The 19,610-nt window shown below is 43.7% G+C and overlaps 1 protein-coding gene across 1 annotated transcript in view; it reads right to left on the bottom strand.

Moving 5' to 3' along the window:
• Window positions 1-143, bottom strand: part of TRABD2B (TraB domain containing 2B) — a 294,690-nt gene extending 294,547 nt beyond the window's left edge. Inside the window, exon 1 of the mRNA XM_009635758.2 lies at window positions 12-143. Within this exon, the coding sequence (XP_009634053.1) occupies window positions 12-143 (132 nt within the window). The remainder of the gene's footprint in view (window positions 1-11) is intronic.
• Between the last annotated feature and the right edge of the window lie 19,467 nt (window positions 144-19,610).

Here is a 19,610-nt window from a genome sequence, read left to right as displayed (position 1 = left end):
GCTGCTCTGACCGCGCTCGGCTCCAGGCGTGAGGCGACATGGCCTCCAGGTGCCGCCTTCCCCTGGCCCCTCCGAAACCAGGGGCAGCGAGGCCTGGCTGAGCGCCGGGGTGGAGGGCAGGTGAAGGACGGTGGGCCCTGCATGGTGCTGGTGACTGGGGTGGTGGGCAGGTGAAGGACGTGGGCCCTGCATGGCGCTGGTGGCACCATACCCTGCTCCTCCGGCAGCCTCACCAGGATGGCCACCCCAGGGGGATCCCCTGCCTCGTCAGCCTCACAGGAGTATGGATGGAGGCCTCTCTCTGTGTTTTCACAACATGCATCTGTCCTGCAGCTTCCACTCAGACCGCAAAGCCTCAGGAGGAAGCACCTTCCTCCAACAAGACCTGAGCTGGTTCTTGGTGGCAGGAGCACGTCCAGGATCCCTGAGGGTCTGGAGCTTTCTTCAGAGGTTGTTGCAGCAGGTGCTGAGTCCAGCAGCTGCAAGGCAAGCCTCCTCCCGAGTGCCCACCTGTGTTAAAGCTGTGTGGTCTCAGAGGGGAGGACAGGCTGGCAATGCCTGCTGCTGCCTGCAGGAATTCCTGCCTCTGGATCCGTTTGGAGCAGGGATGGGAGTCGGGGTGCCGGATGTAGCCCCTTCTCCCTGTTGAATACCACCCAGCCCCACTGTGTGGGTGGCCCGAGGTGTCTCCAGCACCTGGCCTGCTGTATGCAGTGTACACGGCAGAGCAGATCTGGTTCCTAACTTTTCTACCACCTCCACGATCTGCGAACTCTCCAAAACTGGAAAGTTCCTCGCTGTACTGAGAAGAATCAAAACTACCAAATTTTGCCTGATGAAATACATTAATGATCAGTATGAGGCAGGGTCCTTGCTCTGGCAAAACTCAGGAGTGGAGCCAGCAGAGGTTTTGCCCAGGACAGCGGCAGACTCAGGCCTAGCTGGCTATAAACGTGGTTTCCCAACTGCCCTGTGAAAACTGAGAGGGATACCGCTTGCTGTGGTTACTGATGAACAAATGCAGCTGTGCAGCTGCTAAACGGGCTTTCAAACTACCACGTGCGCGTCCCATGGACTCCGCTTCTGGCCTCCACAGGCAGGAGAGTGCTCTCCTAACCGCGGTGTTGGGACCAGTGGCTCCTTTCTAAGTGAGGACTCTCATCCTCTTCTCTCTCCTCTCCTCCCAGATCTTCCAGACAGGTAAATATCATGCAATGGAGCAGGGGATTGGTTTTCCTCATGGTGTTTCTAGTTCTTGCAAAGAAATATTTAATTTTCTGGTTCTACACTGAGGGATAAGGTTCGGATAAGGGAAAGACACGGAGGGACAGAAAGAGGCAGAAGGTTTTTTAGCTCACAAGGTGTCCTGTCGATGCGGCACAGGATGGTCCAGTGAGACAACCGAGTCATGGCCGCACTGGGTGCCAGTGGCCTGGAGTCACCCGTGGCCCTGTGCTGTTGGGATGTGGCGTGGCAGCAGGTGGCTGTGCACTGCTTTGTAGGCAGCGAGCTCCCATGTGCCCTCCCTGCCCCATCTGTCCTTGGGGGACGTGGCACTGGGGCCTCTCAAATTCCCACCCCAGCACTGCCGGTGTGACAACCCCACAAGGACAGGGCGGGCAGGGCCTGGCTGCACGTGCCCACGCCATCTTTCTTTCTTGAGCAGCCCCACCTTCCTCCCAGATGTGCCTCAGCACTTACTCCCAGCCCACCCACAAGCATGCAGGGTGGCACTGTATGTGACTGAGCCCCCACCTGAAATGAAGTCTGGAGCAGGAAGGGTTGTGCAGCCCGTGTCCCGCAGATGCGATACCTCAAGGGCTATTTCAGTCACAAGGCAGTATCCTGTTGTTTTTCCCTAAGCTGCCACAAATCAGTTAAAAACTACAGCCTTGATGCTGTAGCATGGGGGACTACCGCATTTGTCCACAGCTGGACCAAACTGCGTCCTTGCATTCAGCAAGTGCCACCTCCAAAGTGACATAGCTGCGCTTGCCTGACTGAGTGGCTTTGACTTGGTCCACCCTCTTTCCACCTCCTTGCCAAATCTCTTCCAAAGTAGTGAAAGAACAGAGGGGCCTCATCAGGAGGCTGGTAGGGACATCTCCAGTGACATGACCCAACATCTCACACGCTGGAGAAGATGCCTGGGAGGTCTATAAGGTGATGTGAGGCCCTATTCAGTCATGGGTGCCGTGTTGTGAGGTAAGGTGATTACACTCATCGATGGCATACATATCAAAGCACCCAGGGCAAGAACAAACAAACATCTTTGGCACTGCACTCAGCTTCCATTAGCCAAAAGGCAGGTGTGTGTGTGTGTGGGTATAGTTTTCCAGCCATTTCCCTGAACTCAGCCCTGATGTTGCAAGAACTGCATAGCTGTGAAAACACAGCCTCGCCTTGATTTATGCTGCTTGTGGGTAAGATGACTAAGAAGAAGGGGGGAAAAAAAAAAAAAAGAACAGGAACAGAAATCCCAGTGGGAGCGTGATGCAGCGTGATGCGGGTGTGTACCGATTTGGTGGGACAATCAGGTTGGGGAAAATGCAGCCAGAGCTTTAGGCAGTAGGAAGAGGAGACCACAAACCACATGATGCGTATCATGATGTTCCACCTAAGATACAAAAGTATGCCACAAGCTTTTATGAAGACAACTCTTTGGTAACAGCAAGGGAAATTAATTCTTTTGTGTAATTGTAACATTTTTTTCTCCTTCAGATGAGTTCCATATGTCCTCGTGATTTTTTTCCTTTAAACACAGCAGTTTAGAACGAATCTTAAGTAACGTTTAGCCTGCTTCTAAAGTAAATATTTACAAAAACATTAAATAATGGTTCTGATCTTTGGCAAATGTATATTGCTGCCTACCTGCTACTGTTTTGTGCCTATCTGGAGTAATAGAGAAGACTTGTAATAAACCCCAAGGCTGTAAAAGCAGTATAACAATGTGATTAGCATTAATCAGATGGGAAATACTGACTATTAAAAACTGTGAAAAGATAAGAGGGATAAACTGCAAAAGGAAGGTTACGTTATTTTGTTTTAACAAATTTCAAGAAATGTAATTGGAGAATAGGCTTTTAATCTTACAAAAGCAGTAGAGTTTTTTGGAAGCATAATAGTGTTAGCTGATATTTATGTCATGTATCATCTTCAAAGAGCTTTACTACATAAATATTAATCATTTCACCAACCACTTGAAGGCAACCACTTCAGGGGTGCGGTGAGGCAACAACTTAGCAAGTAAGTTGTACTAAGACAGGAAGTGAAGACAGCCAGATTCAATAAGGAGTTGGTGTGGGTACAAAAAATATTTGTGGAGGCTTTAACAATATCTTTAATCAGGCAAAACAAAACTCCATGGCATAGAGGGCAGATTTCTTTGTTAATGAGAAACTGGCATTGGAACTTGTAATTACAGTGTGTTTCCAACAGGTAAAGAAGATTATTATATCTGAGAGGAAACAGCTTGTGAGGGATCAGTATTTTCATGCAGGGAAGCGTAACACTTCTTTTATGAGAACATGTTCCTTACCAGGCTCACTACCCTTTTGTCTCCTCCTGTCACCTTCCCCCCCAGGAAAAATACCGTATTGTTGGCCTGTGTCATATCAGTATTTCTCTGTCTCTGCCATGGTGTACTTGTGAAGAATTTCAAAGCACCCAGTGGATTTCATTCTCTTCATTTCTTACACCTTTCCTGTAACGACGAACTCTGGCTGACCCACTGGCTATCCCAAAAGCTGTCCTCTGTCTAGAAGTTAGAACCCAGCTTTTCCTTTTTCCACAAATGAAGCCAAAGCTGTCTTCTGCTCCTGTCAGAGATGGCAGATGAGATTCAATCATTTTGTACGCTACAGATTATAGAATAATTTAGGTTGGAAGGGACTTCATGAGGTCTGTGGTCCAGCCGCCCTCACATTGAGCAGGATTGACTTCAATGTCAGATCAGGTTCCTCAGGTCCAATTAAGGATCCTAATTAGATTTCTCTGCTCTCTTATGCACAGATGGCATTATATGTAGCTGTCCTGGACTCAAAAAGTAGTAAGCCTAAAGCAGTCGCACTGCTACCTATCATGCCACGACTTGTGATTTGCCATGACACCTGTGCGGTGATGTGTTTAGCAAATGCAGGTTTTCCTGCAGAAGATTGATTTTGATGTTAGCAGTTGTATTCACATATAACATCATTGTTCAGTCGTGCAATTCATGATTTGAAACATGCAGTTGTCAGAGGAGCAAGTGTCTACTATTTAAGGCTGTCACACTGAAACTGCTGAATTACAACTGTTCTAACGTTTCACATCTTTTTCCCTGTGTATTGCAACCAATAGGATGTAGTCACTGTAGTCAAGTCTTATTATTTCCTTGCCTGTTTGTTCTCCTGTGTCCAATTCAGTGTCTTTCACCTCAGCATTCCAGAAACAACCAATCTAGTTCTTGAAGAAAATCCCCTCTCAATCCTAACATCCTCCCTTCTAAGGACTAGGTATGAATTTTGCAGACCAACCAGCATTAATAGCTTGTATTACATTTTGCAAAGTCTCACCTTGTGCTGTGGCCTCTGCAATGACAGACCACATCCTGCCTGAGACTAGGCGTGTAAATACGCTGAAGAAAACCTTTCCCAGTGTCAGACTCTGGTATGCATTCTCCCTCTGTATAAAGTTTAGTCTGCGTTTGTGTATGTATATAATATTACATATGCACACACCTAGAAAGGTGTATATATCTATGTGTGTGTGTGTTTATATATATTAGTGTGTTTATATATACATATATATACACACACACAAAATGATACGATAGCTGAATGCTATTAACACTCCATTATATGCTTTTCAGCTCTTTTTGCCATCCTCTCAAAGATATTCTGGATTTGAGCCCATGGAGGCAGAAGCCTGTCCTTCTCTGCTGTCCTTCTACTACAAGTACAGTGGATCCTGTCATTTTGAGGTCTTCTGTCTGCAACTTAATCAAAACGTTACTGTTCCATTTCTAAAATTAAATCAGAGATGGTGAAAAAAAGGTCTGAAAGCAACTCATCCACCTGAACAAGAGTAGTCTTCCTGCTGCATAGCAAAGGCACTAGCTGTTTCTTTAGTACAATAGATTATCTCCTTGAAGACTAATAAGCAAAGAGATTTCTTCCTGTTCAGCATAGTTCAGTGTGCAGTTCCAGAAGCTCCACTTAATTTCATAAACAGTTCAAACCTCTTTCATGTTCGGAGAATGATTGGGAGTTCAGCTGCTCGAGAGTCTTTTAAATGTTCCACTCTTTAGTGTCATTCACTATGTTTGCTTTTCCTGGTTTCTTGATTGCCATTGGTTTCTACAACCTTGGTATGATGTTATCTTCATTGGCATTTATTAATGCGAAGCTTGAGAGGGGTTTTATAAGTGGGATGAGTCTTTATTACAAAACGGCTAAGCCAGCCCTCCAAGATAGTGCTTCTGAAAGAGGAGTCTATGCATGGCTGTATTTCTCGTAACCTGGAGCAGAATATTCCAAGCAAATGCAATAACTTGGTGCGTACGTCTGAAGTAGCTGATTTACCAGCAGCATTTCTGTCCCAGGAGCTTTAAACACGCATAATAGACATGTAAAATGTGCCAATATTTTGGTAATTTGGTTTAAAAACAGCTGCATTTTTTCTTTTGGAGCTGGTAGAATATGGCTTATATTTGTTGCGTGTGTATGGGCCTGCTCCTTATTAAACTCATGGTCCTTTTTTCCAGTAACCACTTCAGTGCTGTGAATCAACATAACTGGTTCAGAAAAACACCATCTGTCGACTGGATAAACAAAAGTCTAGTTAGCTGGAAGTTTAATAGATCACGAAGTCTCACCAAGTCCATTTTTATGTTAATAAATTCCACCATCGAATATTTTCTGATGTCACATGGCAAAACTGCCCTAAATAAATAGCAGCTGAAGCATTTTCCATTATTTATCTTAGTGTTTTGTGAGCTTAACAAAAGAAATTGGCCAGGATCTGAACTTCCTTAATCTCAAAGTGCCATACGGGTCTGTATGTTGGGTTTCATGAACCTTAGACAGGTAGGTTTAGAAGGGTTCTCATCTAGCCTGACCAGAGTTGGGTCAGACGGACCTCCACTATCCCCACCAGATATCCATCTCACTTAGGAGCGGGGGCTGGCACTAATGCTCACTTCATCCATCTTGTGCCCAAATTACTCTTTCCTGTATTATTCCTGAATAGTGCCATGCTGTGAGATATCTCATCTGTCACCTGTGCTTGGAAAGGCCCCCTCTGAAAATCAGCTATTTCTTTCCCTGCCAATCTAATCTATTTTAAAAGATTTCCTGTGGTGATTTAACACATCCTCAAGTATAGATCAGGTGGTTCCTTCATGTCCAGCCCCCATCTTCCTGAGCCGAAGATTGGGCCTGCAGGTGGATTCTAGGAAAGTTCTTCCCACAGTATCCGTTCTACCTTTCTGAGTTGTGAAGTTTTTCAGACATGGTCTAGGTGATCTCCCCATGAAGGTGATTAGACCCTTCAGCTGCCAAATTTCACTGGGGAGCTTTCATGACTTCAGAGAAGGGTCGTTCAGACTCCCTGCTGTTTCAAATCAAGCGCAGGCAGCATTTCAAGTCCAAGATCCTTCCCAACTGAGACTATGGTCAAGACTGTACCAGTTTACCAGTTAGTATAGAAGGGAGCAATAACATCTCGCTGCCTTTTGCGTGGCCACCGGATGCCTTTTTGGTTCTGGTCATCTGCATACTGTTTTTTAGTGGTCCAGAACAAAGCGTACCCTTTGCTCCTCTGGACCTGTATGCAAATATTTGATGAGACCTTCTAAGTCATCCTAAGTCCATTAAAGAGGGAGAATAACAGACTTGCCTAAGAGGTTATAGAATTAGAGAGGCGATCAGTAGACTAAGGGGGAGGACTCTGCTTTAGGCAGAACTACTAGTGGTGCTGAGAGACCCTGAGGCTGGAAGTTTATGCCAGCACTGCAGCAATGCTTTTCCAAGGGTCATCACGGTCATGGTGTTCCCTCTCAATGTCAGCACAGCCTGTGGCAATGTTTCCTGGTAAATGGGCTGCTGGGGCCACTGCAGCCAGTGTGCGCTACCCTCTCCATACATAGTCTTCTAGGGCACCCGCTGCAGGAGAAGTCTGGTTATCTCTCTTTATGAGGAAGCCTGGTAGTGGTTATTTGAAGGGGATCCTGTCCCTCTCCATGCTGTATCCCTTGTCTTCTCCCACACAAGGAAAATGACAGGGAGTTTTTTCAATACCTGTAGGTTTTTTTGTAACACTGCCAGTTCTCTGTCCAAACATGATTTTGCCCTATTTTTAGGAAGCCTCAGGTGAGGAGCAGAACATATGTATGTTGTACACCCCCCCATACAGTGTGGAGTCCTACTTGTTTCTTTCTGTTCCCTGAAAACAACTTCTGCTGCGTTGAGTAAAACATGTAAATGTACTTAATCATGTGAAAGAAGCTTTAACATTTCAGATCATAGTAATCTTCCCCTTTCCTTCCTCCTGTGTAACTCAAAGTGGCTTATACATTTGAGACCCAGCTGTGCATGCTTGGATGTGTGATACTCAGATTGTACTTTGAAGCTACTCCTGCCCTGAAATCACACTGTGTATATCCATTACAAGCTGTAGGGAAGAATTAATCAAATAAAACCTGATGCTATGCTATGCTAAAGCACATTGCAACTTACCTATCTCCTTTTACATATCTTCTGATTATTGCAGAACTGTAAAGCTCTTCTCTTGTTTCTTTGAAGCAAGTTTACAATAGCCCCAGTAATCCTTTTGCACTTGAGAAAAAGTAAACCTTTCACACTATTGCAAGTCCCTAAAATGCCTACAAGGGCTCCTCTGCTGAGCTCTGCCCTTTTGAGTATTAGATGTTAGCTGTGAACTGGAAGACTGTGGCCAGGTCATCTTTTATCTATGCGGTAGGATCCCAATATCAATTTATCACAGAGGTTACTATTTTCAGGATATTTTCAGTGCACTCTTTTTTCAAAACATTTTCAGCAGACAAAGAGAAAATGCTGTCTGTTTTGAAAGTGGGTTTATAGTGTACCATTGGTGCCAATTTTGGGTTTATAGTGTACTGTTGGTGCCAATTTGTGTCTAATCACTTTTAGTCTGCCTGCATGAGGAGTTCAGCTAGTCTCTCCTGTTGTTAGCATTGGTCATGTGGAGAGCACCAAGAAAGCAGGGAAAAAAGAACAGAGTAAGAAAATTGTCGGAATTTGGCAAGAAGAATGAGCTCTCCCCACTTTTTCAGAAACTAGCTTTGCTTTCATATGGAAGTAGATCTTGCAGGCAATGTAAAATCTGAGCTGTGCTTGCTGAGCACATCCTTTTTTTTGAATCTCTTATCTATAAATGCCTAGCCCTATGATGATAGCTGTTCTACAAACATGAAACAAAAGGACGGATTATGTATGTATTTTTGTCAAGAGCAGAGAAATATAGCCACAATAAACCCAGAAGTTTGCAGGGCGAAGTAAAAAAGAGACTTTCTTTTCGGAAGCCAAAAGTTACGACTATTTGAATCTCACTGGGATGATGTTCATTGGGATCATCAGTCATACTTTTTGTTGTTGCTAACTTACACATACACACAGAAACTGCCTTTCATGGATGAAAAATGTCTTGCTTATTCACAAGCCCTGTAGAAATAAACATTATTTTATATATATGTACTGCTGGCAGTGAGGATTTTATTTTTCATGCCGTGTGCCAAGCTTTCATTAGTCAAAGTGTGAAAAATCCCGTTTGCTGTGTTTTGGAGAGTTCATGTTGGAAGCATTTAGAGAGCAATTCACTGATCTTTCAATCACTGGAGCAGGGATCACCCTGGGAGCTGGCCAGCCACGTGGGACTCAGGGGTTGTGCTTTAATCCTCATCTTTGTAACCCACCCTTCTCTTGACTTTGGGCAAATTGCTTCATCTGTCCACATCTTGGATCCCCAATGACAAGGATCAGGCTTTCAAGTCATAAATTTGTTCAGCAGTATAAACTTAATATATCGCAGATACTAATATGGTGGTAGCCACATGGTCAGACTCTTCAAGCTAAGTAAGCTTGATAAATGGAGGCAAGTCTGGGTCTGAACATAAGTTTTGGAGAAGCTCCAGAGCACAAACAGTGTGGATCCTTGATTTCACTCTACACCGTCACAGAAAACCAAGCACACTTTTCTGCGCACTTGGATCTCTCCCTGCTGGAGTCCAGGTCCTGGTCTCTTCACCCCAAGGCTACCTCCTTTTGGGGCTGATCCTTGCAGTGTCCTCTTTAAATGAGGTCGCTGCGTAGATGGGAAAGGATCATGGAATAAGTAGAGCTGCCCTGGGAATGGCTGTAGCTTGATGGATTTAACTCCATGAAGCTGTGTATGTATCCATGAATATGTAAACTGAACATGAGTTTGAGGTCCTGTTCCTACCTGTGCTGGTGAATTACTGTCCCTATTCCTCTGTGTAAAATAGGAAGCACATAAGAGCCAACATGAGTATGATCAAACCCTCTGCTTATTCAGATGGAAAGTATTGCTAAAGTCCCTAGGGTTACATGAACTAAACCTGAGGGTTTGCTTGCTTTCTTAGAAGTGGTGCTGCCAAGTTCTGGACAGAATTTACAGAACAAATCTCTTGGCATGGTAATTCATTGCAAAGGAGACCTAAGTTTATCAACTGAATTATAGATGATGGAGCCTTATATCAATTTGTTAAGTGTCCTTTTTTGGCTTCTTTTTGCGTTCCTTCTCTGCCTTCATCAAGATGCCCAATGAAAGACTTAAATCCATTTTCACCCTCTTTAGAGGCACTGATGATAAAGCAAATGAAATATTATTCTTTCTGAGTAGTAAATTTATAGCAGGCAATAACAAATCCATGAGAATTTATATGGCCTTTTGCCAAAGAAACCAAGGATTTGAATCCATATACTGAAAAATATATGCATATCTATTCCGGTGTTTAAGGAGCTGTGGGAAATCCATTTTTTTTTTAAGTAAAATAAGAGAAAAGTACCCCAAATCACCTATGACCCTCCTTTTAAAGCCTGAGTGTCATCAGAAGGTTAAAGTTTTATTAAGACTTTCTCATGCCTTTGGCTCCCTGACATATCTAAGGGGATGAAGATATGAGAAGAATGAAGGCATCGTACCGTCAAACAACCGAGCTTCCCATTATCCATGCATGGAACAGTGTGACTCGAGGCTCAGTGTCAGTGTCTGCCCACTGAGATAAGGACTTGAAGCCTTACCAGATCCTCCCCTGAAGGAGCCATGGAATATGGTAAGATACACCCTTCGAAACGAAGCAACATTATCAACGTTCCTGAAACAAACGGCACCCAGTCTCCTGCATCCTCTGTTCATTGTCTTCTGATAGTTGTCAGCTTGCTGCCCTTCTCTTAGCAAAAGGCAGTGTGTTATCCTTCCAGTAAGTTGCACGTTCACTGACTAACCACTCTGCTGGATTTCTTTTACTCCTCCCATTCTCCTTGGTTGCTTTTCTTGTGCTTTGGTCATGTTGGTAGGAGGATAAATGAGATATCAATATAAAACCAACCTGGAGCCCACTGAGATTTCCTCCTCCAATTTGGGATTTGGACTTCCTGTTCTGAGAAACCTCTTGAGAATGACTGGCTACCATGGTGTCTTTTTTTCCTTGTATTGCTCGGGTAGCTCAGGTCTCCATGGCTCACTGGTTAAGGAACCTATGAGATCTCTAGGTGGGCAGTTCCCAGGCTGCTTACTACCAGTGCACAGTTGTGGATAACGTCTCCTGCAAAGCTTACTTTAATATTTTTGGCAAAAGTCACCAGGTCCTCACCAGTCCTCATTTGGCTACACATGTGGAAGTCTTCAGATATGTCTGCAGTAGGATGCTAGCCGTGTTTTCAATCAACATGATTCAGTTTTAAATTACAGCTGCAAGAGCTTTGCAGGCTGTGCTGACAAGCCTGGTCCTTAAAAAAAAAAAAAACCAAAAAAAAAAAAGCTCCAAACCAATGTGCTTTGGGGAGAAGAAGGGAGGGAAAGTGACATCCACGCTGGGAAGGAAGAAGCAAGAATAACAAAATCTGGCACCCTGGTCTGTGTTTGCTCTAATGATGCATTTCCATGTGCTTTGTGTCCTTTGGTAACACTGCCCTTTCCGTGCCACATCGTGGATCATCAGCTGAGGAAGCTTGGCCCAAAATAAACGCCAGGCTGCTTTTCATCTCAGGGATTTGTTTGTGCCAAGCGAACAAAGTGACTTCTTTGTGGCTGTTTGCATTTGTCGTTCCAAGTTGTCTGAGCACTAGGTTATAAATACACACCACCAATTGATAGCCTCAATATGTCCAGTCGGACAAGCTTTGCGTGCTGGCAGGAAAAGGATTTGGCCTGCCTTAATTATTTTTGTTTTAATACTTTTTAAAATGTTTGATATAAATCAAAGATACTGTAAATGCAACTCAGGAGGAGGAGGTTCCTTCCTTACCCATTTTGTATCTGACCAATAATTGTAGGTAAATTTTCTGTCTCATATTTGTATTCTTTACAGTCATGTATGTAAAGGGATGCTGTCAAGTTAGGTATGCAATTTAATGTCATCGACATTTTTAGATTGTTTTTAATGCCGAAATAAAATTAAGTTGTAATTTTATCAATTTACCTCCTCTCAGAGGAGATGCAAGGTGTGAGAGGAATGTGAGAGGCTGAGTTGTTCTGAGTTCTGCCTTAAGAGTGCTAATGGTAAGCCAAGACCCTACTGTCCTGGGCCCGTGACAAGGCAGCCTGTTAATCAGCAGCGACTCTGAGAAGTCTGAGCTAAATCCTGAGTCTTGGGGACTGTTAGCCAAATCCTGACTACTTCACTGGGGAATGTTCAACCTTCTAGACTTGATTTTTCTCTGTGCCCACCCCCCAGCCCCCACCACTGAAAAACAATGCTGGTGAAAAATGCCTCTTTGGGAATTTAATTTGTATGGAAGACATTTTATTTTTGTATCCAAATCTCCCAGTCTGTGTAGGGTTTTCCATTCGCTTTCAGCAAAGACTATTTTTCACTATTTTTCTCATCCAAAATTCTTATTAAGAAGTTGAATGCTTTTACCAAAAATGGGTATCTTTTCCTTCCCCTTCACCCCCTTCTCCATTCACAACATCCCCCCGTCCCCTGAAAACAAGCTAATTGAAAGAAAGCACGTTTCTTTAAAAAAATAATTCCCATGGAAATGATTTTGTTGTGGTTTATGTCTGCTTTGTCTCTCTTCTGTTCTAATTGAAAGAAAGCACGTTTCTTTAAAAAAATTCCCATGGAAATGATTTTGTTGTGGTTAATGTCTGCTTTGTCTCTCTTCTGTCTGAGGCTGGAAGAAAATTCCTCGAAAACATTATCAGCCAGTGCATCTTTACAGCCCAAGTGAGGTTCTAAACATCTCATTTATTCTTTTATACGATAATCCAGTAACCATAATTGTGGTCACTGGCTTATTTGCAATTTGTATACTGAAATAGTTGTGCACAGTTGTTTGAAAACTGGATCCCCGTTCAAAGATCTCACAGCTTCAGACACATTTCAGGAAGAACATGTTTACTGGATGCAGCTATATGCTGTGTGTTACGTATACATGCATACTTATTTTTTGTGTGAATATACATATATAAAAAGTATGTACGTATGGTTGGAAGTGAAAGACCATGACATGAGCTTTCTGTGCCTGATTTTAGCTTTGCTTTGAAACAAGCTTTTCCAGGGTGACCTGGAAACAATGTCCATCCAGAGCAGAAGGCAAATGGACCCAGGTCAGTTTTACACAGTGGTTAATCAATTTCTCCTCCTGGTTCTGGTGCTAAAAGAGAATGTGGTGCCCTGTACATACATGACAGCGTGGGAAGGTATGTGCTGTATCTGTGTGGACTGAGCTGGCCAGCTTTAGTCTGCTCCAGGCATTCTGATACAGAGTGAGCAAGCCTTCATAGAGTCTGGTCCACATGTAAAAAGCATGAAAGAAAATAGATGTGTGGGTTTGCGTCCCTTTGTAAATCCAGTTTGCAGGAATGGGTTTCTTACTTGCAATTATTCCTGTGTGTGTGAGTTAGGAGGCTTGTAATATAAATTGAAGCCTAATTTTTTCTTTGAAGCTATTAACACCCACCCACAAGCAACAGGAAACAGACTTCAACTTTAATTAGTACCAACACATTCAAAATTCACCCTATATTTGCCTTCAAGTGCGGCAAAGCAGCTTCAAAGCTAAAAGCTTCTTCACTTTCTAAGTAATAATGAGGTATTAATGAGGCAATTAGGGGCTTGTAAACATGGTGTCAAAGAGATATGAACTAATCACCAGCAACAGGAAAAAGACAGATCCCTCTGACTTCAGTGCTCTGCGCTCTCCCTAGCCCCCTGAGGCATTCTGTGCTTGTAAACTAATCCACAAAAATGTTCTAGATTAATTCAAAACACTATCCTCTTTTTAATTCCCTGACTGTCTTCGGGCTTGTTTCTGAATAGATGCTCTGTGTGAAGGCTTTTAAATACGCACTTTTGTTATTGCAATAAAACCCAGATTGAAGTTCTCTTGCACTAAGCTGTCAATTTGTATTTGGCTCCCTTCTTAGATACATATGAAATACTTCTAAGTCATTTGTTAGAATATTTCTTCTAGTTTATTTCCTTTTAGGCGATTTAATTAAAAAAATAAAGCATGTAATTTAATTAGAACTGACGAACACTTTTTTTTTTCCTTGAATGTAAAATGTTAGTGTTGAAAGTGAAGGATTAAATACACCAGTTAAATCATGCAGTGATGCAGATAGGGCAGGGACAAATGTTTCCCCTCACACATTTGTTAGCTGGAGTGTTGGACTAGGATTAGTACGATCTGATCGCACTAATTTGCCACACAATTTTATGAGAGTTGCTTTTATGATTCTCGTCTCCTTGTAGCAATAAAGTTCAGATCTGATCTAGCTACTGCCTGAAATCCACCTGTCGTGCTGCTTTCTGTTGCTAAAGGAAAAGTCACAGATTTATCCACAGGAAGATATTTAAACGTGGTCCCAACTTCGTAAAGCATTTTGAAGTTGTTCCTATGAGAAAATATTATTCCAAAGAACTTTTTTTCTAAATGAAAGTAGAGGGAAAAAAAGAACAACAGAAAAAATGCCTCAGATCTTCACAAGTCTCCAGGCGGCAAGGCTTTAGGAAAGACATAGACTGAAGAATTTCCTAAGCTGGGAGCAAACATATCCTTACAGCATTCCTGATACGTACGCTCCAAATCTTCAGGTGACAGATGAAATTCTGACCTTGCTGCTTCCTTAAACTATCTCCACCAATGGTATTGCTCTGTGACTGAAAGTGCTACTGGTTTGAGAGAGGATTTTTGGATATGGCCTGCTGTCTCCTGGAGATTAGGGTGAAACTCCATATCCTTTCTCTGTGTGATCTCATTACAGTCAGCTCTCTAGGGGTGAAAAGCAAGTTCACTAAACCAACTTATTGTGAAAAAATATTTTGAAACATAACACATTGTGGTTTGGTCTTCATTCTCACAGGTATATGTTGGAAATCGCTTGGTTGAAGTCAGTAACATGTGTGTTAAGCTCTCAGAAGTGAAAACAGAACGGAGGCCCTAATAGTTTTTCCTACATCAGGAATTTGATCTAATCCACAGGAAAATTGTATATGAGTTCAACAGTCCAGCACTTTGCCTAGCATTGTGCAGTTGATTATAACTCTGGAACTGCCCCTTGACAGACCAATTAAAAATGGCCTGCAAACATCTCTGGGAAGAATTCTTATAGAGATGATGGTGGTGAATCATGTCTGCAAATCTGAAAGCCAGTACTGGCCTCTCCAGAAATTCAGCTTATTGTTTGAATTTTCAGCAGTATTTTATTCTGGACATGAATAACCAGCATAGCAGCTGATTATGCAGGTTATGCATAAAATTTACGTGGTGTAGTAGAGATTAATGAGTGATCAATGCTATCACAAATGGCTCTCTTTTAGAGGTTAGCTAGCAGAACTTCAGTGAGTATCTTCTTCACCTAGGCCCATTTAATTTATGGCTGATTTAGAAAATTTCAGTATCTATTAAAACCTCAGCACAATGAAGAATCAGCCACGCCCTGTGGTCCTGTGCAGTATAATAATGTCTCTCCCCTCAATATTAATGCTTGCAAGGCTTTAGAGTGTACTTGGATATGACCAATTCCTTTTTTTGGACATGAGATTTTGTTATGGCATCACTAGTCAAGCGAAGCAGCTCTTGGGTATCCCATTTTGTTTGTGGTGGCAGGCTTTGGGGAAGATACCACCCATTCCACCACGTTGCATGTAAATTCCTAGACCACAAGCATGCACATTCCTAGATTTCACCCAGAGCTTTGTGCCTGGGAGCTCATAGCCACATGAAGATTTTGGTGTGTGGTTATAGAGCCAGGAAGGCTGACGCTTGGATGAAGATTTCACTAGCTCTCATTAAGCAAAGACACGTAGGCCAGTGTCACGACTTTTCCACTATTTCTTTACCCAAGCATAAAAGACCAGTATCTCTGATCATCAGCTGAACATCAGCTGCAAACACATCTTGGGTGGTTCCTTCCAAACAAAGGGCCCGAAACCTCTTACTCCTACTGGGAGTTTAAAGGAGTTTGGGGCTGGTGACCCTAAATACAGCTGGTCAGTAAATCACAGGTCTGTTCCACAGAGTCCCAGAGAGGAGGGGAGCCCTGGTGTCCTGCTGTGAGTGCATGAAACAGTGGGCGGGGGGGCGGGGGGGGGACGGACAGCCAGAGCATCCCCATTTCAATGTGTGAGAAGCAACAGACCTGCCTTGTTAGCTCAGAGCTCTAGTGCTTGGGACATTACCTTTCCTTCAGCCCTTTCCTTCCTCTCCCCTTGCGTTAATCCTACATAACTCTCTCTGCTCTTTCCATCTGGGTGGGGATCTTAAAGACCCCCACAGTTCTACAGGGCCTCTCCTGTTTGTGTGTAATAATACAGGATGGCTGAACCATTAACACCTTCTCTGAGCCCAGCATGTTGGAGTTGCAACACTTTCCGGCCTGGGCTCCTTTGCCAAAGGGTATTGTGTGTGCATGTTCAACTCTTCTTTTAAAATCCCAAATAGGGTTTTCTTTTCTCTTTTCCTTGCAGTTTGTGTGTGGTTTTGCCATTGGTATCCATGGGACTTTTCCTCTTGTGGTTCCTTTAGAGGTAACAGAGCCTGGGGTTGGTTTTGTGGTTCTCCTTCCCTCCTCCTCTTCACCATACCATGGTTTCTGGGAGGCTGGTGACCGAGAAGGAGAGGCTGAGTGAGTCTGAAGAGTAGCAGTCAAACGTGGAGCCCTTTGCTTTGAGGTCATTAGTTCAAACAGAGCTGAAGTAAGTGACATCTGCAGGGTTTTGCCATCTGAGAGCTGGTTGCTGGATTTCCATCACAAAAACATAATGCAGACCGGTTACTAGGGATTTATGACCGAGTTGGATTCTCTGGGATCTAATCAGGTGAGTTATCACTGAAACCTTTTTCAAGATTGAGACATTCCTAGCATGTCTGCCACATCCGTACTTTTGGGGATCTAATAAGGGCCAGCTCAAATCCCAGCTGTGCCTCCTGGATTGCCCTGCAGCTGCCTTTTGGAAACTCTCAAGGCCAAGGTGCAATAGGTTTGCAGAAGAGTCCTGAGGCAAGTAAAGAAAATGATGTTTCATCTGGTTTACCCAAAGAACACAGCTTCATGCATTTACACCTAGGTATTGTAAACATATAAACAAAGCTCTGTGATGTTATGGAAAAGGGGACCCAGAGATAGATGGTGAAGAATGAATAAGTGCCTGTGAGGCTGATCTGAAATCCAGGTAAGCGGTCAGCAAAAAGCACTCTGAGGAGGAGGTATCTCTGCAACAGCAGAGGTGTCTACTGCCTCCCTTCATGTTAATCCCCTGCCAGTTAGGCACAGCAAAACTGGGGGGAGGAACTTCAGGTTGGCCAGGTTGTGTCTTGTGGTTAGTGACAGCACAGCTTTGTTTCTATGTCAATGGGCACATCTTTGTAAGAAGCAAAATTTGACTGCACGCCTGTAGCTTTCCAAGGGGAAATCTTGCCCCATCAAAGCTCAGAGTCTTCCTCTTCACTTGGGTGGGTACAGAAGTTCTGTCTCCTCCCTTAAATAAGGAAGGTGATACAAGTTGTTGTCTGGGATAGGCAAAAAGCACCTGTAATAAAACACAAGCAAGAGAGAGCCAGTTGCCATGAGTGATCTTGTCACCTGCACTGCAGAGTGGTAGAGATGATGTGCTCAGTAAGAGGTTAAAATTTTGTTACTGGTCCCAGGAGCAGCAGCATATTTTTCTGTTGAAAGGCAGCATGTGCTGTCTGTCCTGATGCACAAGAGTGGCAGTGCCCAGCAGGGTGAACCTGCCCTGTACAGGTCAGGCCAGTTACCCTCCACCTGAATTAGGGCCTGCCCTAAATCACACGGATGGCTATTTGAGATCTAAACCTGGAGCACTGGTTGGCTGTAAGGGTAGCAATGAGCTAAAGTGCAGAACACCATCGAGGACTCTTCTGTGGGTGAAGAGTCTCTCGATGATGTCTTCAGGTGCAGAATGGTCACCTGAAACGCAGTGAGAAATGACCAGGCTGTTCTCTTTAGCATCAGTTAAGAGCTTTGTTCCTTGTCTGACCCGGGCTCCCGCAGTGGCTGTCGCTGAAGTGCTTGAGTTTTCTGCACTACAGTTCCCTGGCATGGAAACGAGTTAACAGCCTGTGGAGCTGGTCTTTTTAGACTACAAGCTTTGTGTATGCATATGCTGTGAGAGATTTGTCAGAGTGTTTCCTGGAATGGGGTGCTGATTAGCCAGGGCCTCTTGAGAACTCGTAATGGTAATCAATGTAATGATTGTAATAACTAATGATAATAAGTCATGAATGGCAACAAAAATCGTTGGAGTATGGTGTCCTTTGATTTTGAGGCTTTTGAAGGGGAGCAGAAAAGAATGATTTGGGGACATAATAAAGGAACCCCCGCCCTTTCATAGATTTCCTCCTGGGAAAAATATTTTATTGAGAGAGGGTATGTTAGCCAAAGCAAGACATAAATATTTTACTTAGTAAAGCACAGGCTGTTTCTCTTCTTGTTGGCTCCGTTGCCAAGGCTGGCCTCAGACAGAAATTCGCAGTGTCCATTTCTGTACTGTGTGGGGAGGAAGGCAGGGGGCATGGAGACCCAGGCCATGGATTGAAAGCCTGCAAAAAAAAAAAAAGAAGAAAAAAGCCCTTTTTACAGCAATTGTCTTGCTCATAAAATGTGACATTTGCATGGCAGCCGCTAAGTCCCTGGTTTTGTCTTCATAAACAGGGCTTTGGAGAAAAGATGTAGAAAGCCCAGTGTGAATTGAATTGGGCAAATGGACCAGGTCTCAGCAGCCACCTTGACAACAAAACCAATTACCCTGTGAGGGCAGAACACATACTGCCACCTTTCCAATACACACCACACTGTGTGAGCTCTCTGATGTCTAATAGGGCTTAGGCTGAGCATGCTTTCTCTCCCTGGGAGAGCTGATAAGATTTCATCCCCCTCTACCTGACTATTTCCACAAGATGTGGAGAAATGTAGCATCAGCATCACTGAGCTCTCCATTTCCATTGTGCTTCACTGAATCAGACAATGCTTCAGAAAGGAGATAAACAGGAAGGCAGAGATGCTCAGGCAGCCGAACTCATGTAAAGACTGAAAATGTAGGTGGATTACCCTCCCATTAGAGTTGTTCAATCACTTTTTAAATACGTCAAGGTAAATAAACATCCATATCCAGTCTGGCTCAGAATGCCCTTCTACTGTGGTTTTTGAGAAGCTGAGTGGCAGGGTGTAGTTGCTGAGAGAAGCAGGGCTATATTTCTTTCTTGAGCTTTAGCATGAGCAAGTGTCTGGTTCTGAGCACAGATGGATCTTTGACCTGACGCAGGGTGGCAGCTCTTATGTTCTTATACCCAGTTTCTTAAGGATCCTATCTGTACTGGTAGTTTATAGCAGAGGTCCAGGGGAAAGTATAAAGACAAGGCAGATGATATCAACACTTCCCCAAGGTGTTCTCTCTCAGCCTCTGGAAAATTGTGGTTCAGAGACTTTGAGCCAGAAGTGGTATCTGTTGTGTTTTAATACCTCTGCAATTGATTTTTCTTCCATGCTTTTGTCTAACTAACTTTTGAGCCTGTGGCTGACACGTGGCAGAGAGCTCCACAGTTTAATTGCCCATGCAATTGTATAAAGAACTATCTCCCCTCTTCTGCTCCATACCCACCTCCAACTGATTCCAGCTGATGTCCTGCAGCTCTCGGAACTTGTAAGGTACTGTCTGTCCCTCATCGCTCACTCAATGCTCCCTGTAGTTTTATAGACCTTGAGCATATCTATCTTCTTTTCTACCTTCAAGCATCTTAGTCCATTCTCACACAGAAGTTCTCCAGCCATTCTCTTCCATACCTATTCCAGTTTTACTATGTCCTTTGATGTTCAGTGAAAAGCTGGATGAAAACTGCCTGTTTCCCAGGGTCGAGCCAAGGGTTGTTTGGCTTGTAACA

This window comes from Egretta garzetta, unplaced genomic scaffold (assembly GCF_000687185.1).
Source record: "Egretta garzetta isolate BGI_Z169 unplaced genomic scaffold, ASM68718v1 scaffold533, whole genome shotgun sequence".
NCBI lineage: Eukaryota > Metazoa > Chordata > Aves > Pelecaniformes > Ardeidae > Egretta > Egretta garzetta.
Note: the sequence above shows the minus strand (reverse complement) of the source record. Positions and strands in the feature narration are given on the sequence as shown.